This window comes from Phascolarctos cinereus, unplaced genomic scaffold (assembly GCF_003287225.1).
Source record: "Phascolarctos cinereus isolate Bilbo 61053 unplaced genomic scaffold, phaCin_HiC Scaffold_2;HRSCAF=192, whole genome shotgun sequence".
Lineage (NCBI taxonomy): Eukaryota > Metazoa > Chordata > Mammalia > Diprotodontia > Phascolarctidae > Phascolarctos > Phascolarctos cinereus.
The window spans coordinates 95,249,622-95,258,548 of record NW_027555625.1 but is presented as its reverse complement, the minus strand read 5'-3'; the positions used below and the strand labels follow the sequence as shown (position 1 = coordinate 95,258,548).

Genomic DNA, 8,927 nt, shown 5'->3' with positions numbered 1-8,927 from the left:
GAGACTCTGAAAAGGCCATGGCATCTTTGGCAGAAACAGGGAGGGCTGGAAGAGAGTAGGGCTTGGAGGAAAAGAATTTTGTTTTGGATGTGTTTGAGTTTAAAATGTCCCTAAGGCATCCAGTTTAAACTGGCAATTGGTGCTGAGGGACTGAAGTTCAAGTGGAAAATGGGGGTTGGATAAATCTGAGACTGGCTAGATCTATGAATCAACTACATTAAAGTGATGACAGACCAATTAAGTCAATTAATCAAAAGTAGGAATGAAATACTTTAATCATGAGAGCTGATGAAGTTACCCGAGAGAATGTGAAGATTTTATTTCTGCTAGTCCAAGGACAATTTACTTTTCTATCTATAGAAGTCTTTTTTCCCCCCACTTGTAGAGGGATCTAGAATGTATCATATACATCTGTTTAATGTAATACTCTAAATTTCAGGTCAGCTAGGTGGAGCAGTTCATAGAGTGCCAGGCCTGGAGTTCAAATCCAACCTCAGATACTTATTAGCTGTGTGACCCTGGTCAAGTCACTTAATCCTGTTTGCCTCACTTCCTCACCTGCAAAATAAACTGGAGAAGGAAACAGCAAACCACTTCAGTACCTTTGCCAAGAAAACCCCAAATGAGGTCATGAAGAGTCAGAAATGACTGAACAACAAGAACAAAATTTTTTTTCCTTTTTATGCAATTGGGATTAAGTGACTTGCCCAGGGTCACACAGCTAATAAGTGTTAAGCATTTGGTCTGAGGCTGGATTTGAACTCAGGTCCTTCTGACTTCAGGGCCGGTGCTCTATCCACTGTGCCACCTCGCTGCCCCTAAGAACAAAAATTTTAAAATGCCCTTTTCAAATAGGTTGTAGGTCTCATAGAAACAAAAACAAAGCTATTAAGCTTTAAACACGCAGAAATGCTTTCCAAAGACTCAACGAGTAAAGTACAGTAGAATGGAAAGAACATTTACTGAATTTGAAGCCAGAGAACCTGGGTTCAAATCCTGGCTCTGCCACTTACTACCTGTATGATCTTGGGCAAATCACTTTGCCTCTCTGTCTCTCAGTTTCCTCACTTGTAAAATGAGGGAGTTGCACTGGATGGCCTCTGAGGTCCCTTCTAGCTCTAAACCTCTGATCCAATGTGCCTATGTCATTATCAGTTGCAGCTTGGCATTTATTTTTCCAGTATATTTTAAGATACTATACTAGCTGATTCTTTTATAGCCTTCGTGCATCTGACATACTTAATTATTTGCTTATTGGAATTGATTGCATAGCAAACATAATGACTACAACGATCACACTGCAAAAAAAGAAATCACGCAGAATGGTCATTTGAAATACATCTTTAATTCTTTTTTTAAAAAGTCAATATGCAATTTATAAAATATTTTGTTATGACTATAACAGTATTTCCATCCCGACCCCACTTAATGTAATCACAGAAGGCCCACTCAGCCTAATTAAGTCAATTAATTAAAAACAGGAATACAATGCCTTAATCATTGCCTAAAGATAGATGATACTGCACAGGAAATACCTAATGATTGGTCAAAAGAATCAGACATGAGTCTGGGTCTATGCATAAGACAGCAAGACAGTTTAGAGTTGTGCATTCCAGCAGCTGGCCAGTTTAATGGTGAAGGACCTGCACCTGCTAAGGCCCCCAGGTGACTGGCAGTGGTAGCATTAGCTTTGACAGCAATACTAGCTAATGAGAGGAAGTGTTTACTGAGGGCTTTGGAAAGACCTGAAAACAGCAACAGCTTCAGAGAGTGAAACCCTTTAAAACGGAGATAAGTGCCAAGCTATACCAGCCTCAGTAGAGGCATAGGCCCTACAAGCCCTAGAACCCACTAGGTGGTACATTGGATAAAGTGTTAGGTCTGGAGTCAGGAAGACCTGAGTTCAAATTTTGCCTCAAATGCTTATTAGCTGTGTGGCCCTGGACAAGTCACTTAACCTCTGTCTTCCTCAGTTCTAACTATAAAATAGAGATCATAATAGCAACTACTACCTAGGATTGTTGTGTCTCAAATGAGATATTACTTGTAAAGCACTTAGCCCCCATACCTGTCTCATCATAGGCAATTAATAAATGCTATTTGATTTCTTCCTTGCAGCAGAGAGCTACACCTAAGGGAAACATCATGAAGGCCCTATGAAGAGAGAACAGGTTCCAGTAACCACAAGCTGGGAATTTACCCTTTGGCCATATATGTTCTCTGCATGCACACCTCATTAACATTGTACTGTAAATTTCAGCCTGTTTTACCTAGGGACCTTGTGTATGCAAGGGGAAAATATACCCAAGATTTGGGGGAAATGTTTTATACCAGTTGTTTTTACTATGTCACCTTAGTAAATAACCTTTGCTAAAACTAATTGAGGCAAATGACTGATAGTCAATGGCAAAGCACACCAGTGAGGGCTTGTGAGTGACCATTCTAGAAACCCCAGCTCCTCAGGGTTAGCCCTAGAATTGTAAAGGGAGAGAACGGCCCCCATCTTCTGGGGACCAGACCTTTGAGCGAAAGTTGGGGAAGCAGCCCCGGAGGAGTTGCTTAACAGAACAGAAACTTGATCTGGGTTATATTTACTTAGCAGACTATGAAATGATATTCTGAGCAAAGCACATTCCTTAATCATCGTCATGTATAAATTGTCAAAGAACAACTCAACCGTCTTGACTTCGGCTGATTATAGCTGTTGACCAGAGAGAACTTTTGCAAAACAACAAAACTGGCATTGTGTGGATGATTGCTCAATTCATCTGAACTGAGTGAAGACATCTGGAGCAATCATTCTGGGGGCAAATACTAGTCATAACTGAAGTTAGTATTCAGTAACAGAAATAACATAAACTATGGAAACAGAAGGAGCAAGGTGTAGAGAACTGAACCATGGTTTGGCTTTCTCATGCATGTTAATACACATAAACCCTCTGCTATGCATCAGAAAGTTAGCACACTGGATCTGTGACTTTAAACAGGTGACTCTTCCTTTCCAAACATTAGGTGCCTCATCTATAAAACGAGAGGTTTGCGCTTAATCTTTTTAAGCTTTTAGCTGCAGATCTTACGATCCTAACGGACCTCAACTCCACTCTCCCTGTGACTCCAAATCATCTTTCCTTTTCAAAGTCTATTGAACATCCTAGGATTACCATTCATTCTAATTAATTTATACCAATTTTTAGTTTGCTGCCTTTAGAAGGATCCTCTGACCACAGTGTTCACTATTGCTAAGAACTAACCCACTTTATTTACGGGGAACCAAGGCTTTGTTTATATCAGCATATAGCCAACCAAAACACTGGATCTGTCTAATCAGCCGGACATTCTGAACTCAACACACACAGCCATCCTAGGAAACAGACACCCAGAAATACTCGGTCGATGCATGTACCAGACAGTTCAAAGTTTTCATCTCATATCCAAATGAACCAAATCATATAGCAACAGACTAATACTAACCTTGGGGAGGGGGGAAATATTTATTCAATGAGAAAGAGGAAGGTAGGGAATGATTGAACATTTTTATTGTATCATCAACATGAGCTTTAAAAGAAAGCAAAATGAAAACCACCAGTGCTGCATTTCTTTTTCAGAGATAAAAAGTTTCCTTCCTATACAAAGAGGGGAAATTCTCAAGTCACTGAACTCAACTCAGATATTTACAATTAATCATCTTGACTTTTGTCAGGCTGATCATCAGGCACTCCATTCATGAAGTCAGTCTGATTTACTCGTCTTTCTAGCTGTCAAAGGCTGAGTCCTTGTTGTAGAGTTACTACACTAGAGAATGCTCTCTCTCCCTCTCTTTCTCTCTATCTGTCTCTCTGTCTCCATCTCTCTCATCACTGGTTTTTCCCCACTGGATAAGATTCATTGATTTCCCAGAGCCTAGTTTCTCAAGGGGACAGCAAACACCACATATAATCTAATTACACTGACTGAACCCCCAGAAAACAACAGAGCTTCACGCACAAAGATTAGGACACAGTGTTGCCCAATATCACCACTGCTCATGCTGTGTATGAAACTGCTTACACACAGACAACTGGCCAGTTTCAAAATCACCAGCAGCTTCCTGTTACTGGAATCTGTGTTATATACCCTAAATAGAATTACTACCCCACTCCAAGGCAGAATTCTCTGTAGGACTTATTGCCAAGTACCCACATACTTTGAGCTTGGGTAAGAAATTGCTCCCTTTTCTAAACTGCTCCAAGGAAATGCTGCCCAATAAATACTGACAACAGTGAAAAGAACCATGATTTGTGTTAAAACACCAGGTCAGGAGCAGCCATTTGCAATCTAGCCAACTGTTGAAAACAAGTCATTTTGACAACTGAATTAACTTTTGATTCTACGACTTAGAATGTTCTAATAGGTGGTATCCTAGACATTCCAATTCACAGATGACGGGGACATTTATTTAGATCATACCTGACAGAAAACCAAAATTCAAAGTCTAACACCACCCTACCTCCCCTCAATCAGGTTTCTTTGCAATTATCTCTTACCTGCTCGTCCCTAGGAGATAACATTTTACTTCTAATTTGTAAATCTAACTGACTCTTCCTGGCTTCTTGCCTGAGTTCCTATGTCACATACGACCTCCTGCCATTTCAAAGGTCAGAAGAATTTTACTAAGAAGCCCATTCCCTATCACAGAATGTTAATTTAACACTAAGTAATGAATATTTAAGGATCCTCGTAAATGTGTAAATTAACAATTATGCCTTGGCATACCGCTGTTAATGCCATCAACCTTGGCCTTCCCACAGACTCTCAGGCTGGATCTTAGCTCCCCTTCTTGCTCTATTCTGCACACTGAATCTCAAGATTCTCTGAAGAAGCAGGCTGTCATTGTGAGGAAAGGACACTGACAATGGGATGCCCAAAGATAATTGCCAACTTGTGGAGCAGGGAGGGGCAATTAACCGAGTTATTAGCTAAATTTATTTCCAAGTTCAAATATTCATTAAATTCACTTGAAACAAAATCTAAGTTCTTTGTGGGCATAAAACAGGCTTATAAAGAAATGGTGGAATTATTCCAATGAAATTCCTTAGAACCATCTTACAGATTCAGAGAATCTAGCCCACTCTTGTATTGCTTTGTGCTCAACAGATCCATGGAGTTAAAGAATCAGGGCACACCAGAGGAAAAGGAAATAGACAAAGGAGAAATCAGGAAGAGAATGGAAGGAGGGAAAATTGATAAGGGGGAGGCTGTAAACACATAAACAATTCACCCTCCACTTCATCCAGGATGAATTTTAAGCATTAGATGTTTGAATACAGTGAGTCGGAGGAAGGCCTCCGGCCTGTTGGGTAGTGACTGTAAAAGATGTACATAGAAAGGCACGGTTAAGAACTGCAGAGCATGAGAGGGTATGAATAGATTCTGATCTGCATGGATAGAGGGAAGTGCCCACACTGATGAGATCACGGAATCACAAAGAAATATCAAATCAAAAACAGTTTTAAAATACTAATACAAACGCAGTTAAACATTCAACTATTTTATATTACTTTATCTTTATAGTAAAAAAAAAAGCAATAAAAACTGCTTACTTATGCAGACCACCAAGAAATGTAAAAGGAAAAAAAATTCATCTGGTTTACTGAGCAAATAGATTAAAATGAGTGCTATACAATATTAAATAAAATCTACAGAAGTAACTTTAAGTCAAACAGATAAATGTCTGGGAAAATATTAGACCACTTATTGCTTCAGTAGGTGACTTGACAAATATTTAAGACTGAACACTAAGTGAAGGGTAGTCTCTCTGAGAGACTTCCTTTTCAGGATATTTATGCAGAATGCAAGACTAGTTACACTTGGAAAACTAACCTTTTCCCTCAAATGTGGGAGGGTAAAATCAGAAGCAGAATAAAATCTGCTAACATCAATAGATGCCCAATGATTATAATCATTTACGTGATGTTTTAGAATCACTGTAATACAATACCTTATATATCCAGTTCAGAATATTCTCATAATTTCCCATCTCCCTCCCTTATGCTTAGCTTCTCCAAGGCAGAAAATAATTTTTTTTTTGGCTATATGATTTGGATTTCCCTTCACTTGAGGCTTGTCTCAGGGTTTTAAAAAAAATTTAGACTAATAACGTTTCTATATTACTAGCATTTCAATTTTAAAAGAATAATAGTTACGTATTTTTAAAAAAATAATCATTTAAAATCACTTGCATATTTTAACTACTGTCCAAAGTAAGACTTCAGAGTTATCAAAGCCCAGAAGTACAATGGCCACAATGTTAAGATTTCATTTTGAAAGGAATATCTTTTCAAGGAAAAGGTCATTCATTTAGCTTACTGCCTTGCCAAAATAGAATATTTCTGCGCATGAATGACTTCTTAGGTATTTCATATACATCTGCATCACATATCAGAAGCCATACAAGTCCTGAAGTGAGAAAAGAATATAAAGATATAATCATTAGACATTATAGGAAAATATTTTCTAAATATAGTCAATTCTCAATTCTCCATTCTACTAAAGACCATCCATGGAAGACATAAGTCATTTAAATCCATAATCCTATCATGCTTTGCTAAAGTGCTTTCCAACTAGTGGACTACCTACAGTGGACATGGAGGCAGAGTACCTGAATTCAAATACCATCTCTACCACTTGCTACCTATGTGACTCTGGAAAAGTCATTTAACTTCTTTAGGCTTTAGTTTCTTATCTATAAAATAAGGGTGTTTGATCAGATGACAAGTCATCCCCTGTGTGGTAGAAAAGTCCAGATAGTATTAACCCCAATTTATAGAAATGAAAACTGAGACTCAAAGAGATTGAAGTGATTAGCCCAAAGTCATATGACTAGCAAGTCACAGAGCTGAGACTATGACCTAGGTCTCTTTACTCTCGCCAGTATATATCCCAAACCTCCATTTTACAATATGGTTTCAATGTTCCCTCACTCAAATCCCTTTTCCAATGCCATTAGCAAGAAGCTAAATTGATTGGTTTGGGTTTCATCTCCCCATTCTCTAATAAAGGTACCAGTGGGAAAAGAAGGTATATAGCCAGGCTAACAAAGGAAAAGCAATGTTTCAGGATAGTCCTAAAGCTGTCAAACACTGAATACCCTAGAGAAGCAGCTTCTTTGGGTCATCTAGCTGCTAGGTCACATCAATTAACTTGACCAACACCGTCAAGTTCCAAGGAGAACAAAAGTCTTGCACAAGTTTTAGATTAAAGTACAGAAGACATGACTCTCTCGAAGACATCATTCAATCTGTGTTGGACTTCAGACGTTAGACTTCTCCAAACATAAAACATGGTCCTTTTGCTTCTGAATAACACAAATGTTCACAGTGGAACTTTTTCATCCCATTAGGTAATTGTAGTTGGAGACCTGCATTGGCTGAGAGAATTTTCTCATCTGGAAGTTCCTTTTATCAATAAAATGAGAGGTTCAGTATAGATTGCTATCCAATAGTAAGTCATTTGTTGGGACTTGTTATTATCGTTATTTTCTCCAAAATACACATCTAAAGAATGGGTCACTCTTTTCCATTGTCAGGTCTTGTTTCTTCTACTGAGTTATGCAGTCTCCAGCCTTATCTGGGTCTTCTCCATCAATTCTAATCCATTTCTTTTCTATTTCAACCTGTGATACAAAATAAAACATGGGATGCATTAATAAATAGAGCATAGTTGCAACACCTAAGCCTTTGCTACATATTGGACATAGATATATTTTATGAGTAACTGAGGCATCTACTACTTTTTACAAATATATATGCAAGCCACATTGTATGCTCTAAGCCATACAGATCCTAAGCACAGACTAGCTTCCAGAATATAACATTTGGGGAAAGGGCCTTACCCCTTACAGTCAACCCATAAATACAGTGTTTCACTAAAATGTACACACATTTAAATGTTGATAAGAGATTTATCAATGTAGCTTCAAATGTAATAATATATCCTACTGTGAGATAAAATCATGAGCTGGTGCTAGTGCCATGTAACATGATCACACTAATTGTACTATGGGCCCCAAAGTGGACAAAAACCAAAATGGCAGAACTAAATCTGATACTCAAGTTACATGAGTGAGTTTTAAAATATTAGTGGAAAGGATATATTTGCAAGTAAAAGTGACATAAAAACAAAAGATAAACATTTTTAAAAATAATTATTAGAAAATAGGAAATGTTACTTGGGTCCAGAGCTAGAAACAAAACCACATTTGAAACACATACATTAGAATATGATACATCTGAAACAGAGATTATCTAGCTAATTATTTACTTAGATCAGTTGAATAATTGAAGGAAGACAAAGTTTAGGAATATATGGATAGGTGTAGGTGGTGGTGTAGTGGCAAAAGGAGGACAAGGAAGTGTGTCAGTTTAAAAAAAATACATAGAAAATACTGAATGTTGTAACCATCTGCTTCCTTGCACTAGGCTAGGTAATGTCATAACATAAATATTGTGTTCATTCCTTCAACATTTATTAAGTACCTACAATGCACAAACACAGTGGTAACTGCTAGGGTATACAAAGACGAAAATAAAAATAGTCCATGTTCGGGGCAGCTAGATGGCACCGTGGATAGAGCACCGGCCCTGAAGTCAAGAGAACCTGAGTTCAAATATGGCCTCTGACCAAACACTTGACACTTACTAGCTGTGTGACCCTGGGCAAGTCACTTAACCCCAATTGCCAAAAAAAAAAAATAGTCCATGTTCTCAAGAAGCTTATATTCTATTTCTGGTTACAGTATATGTACATTTTCTTGAAACTCTTTTTATTTATTCAAGGCATTTCCTATGGAAGGTTCTCGGTGGTCAAGGAATATGTGTTTTCTTGTACACACACTGTGCTTACTACTGACTAGTCAGATAATGATGGCCATAATCTTTGTCTCAAATATT

The 8,927-nt window shown here is 38.0% G+C and overlaps 1 protein-coding gene across 1 annotated transcript in view; it reads right to left on the bottom strand.

Moving 5' to 3' along the window:
- Positions 1 to 1,325: 1,325 nt before the first annotated feature.
- The window catches only part of STON1 (stonin 1), a 61,445-nt gene continuing 53,843 nt past the window's right edge, over positions 1,326 to 8,927 (bottom strand). The window contains exon 4 of the mRNA XM_021001251.2: positions 1,326 to 7,651. Within this exon, the coding sequence (XP_020856910.1) occupies positions 7,577 to 7,651 (75 nt within the window). The 3' untranslated portion in view covers positions 1,326 to 7,576. The remainder of the gene's footprint in view (positions 7,652 to 8,927) is intronic.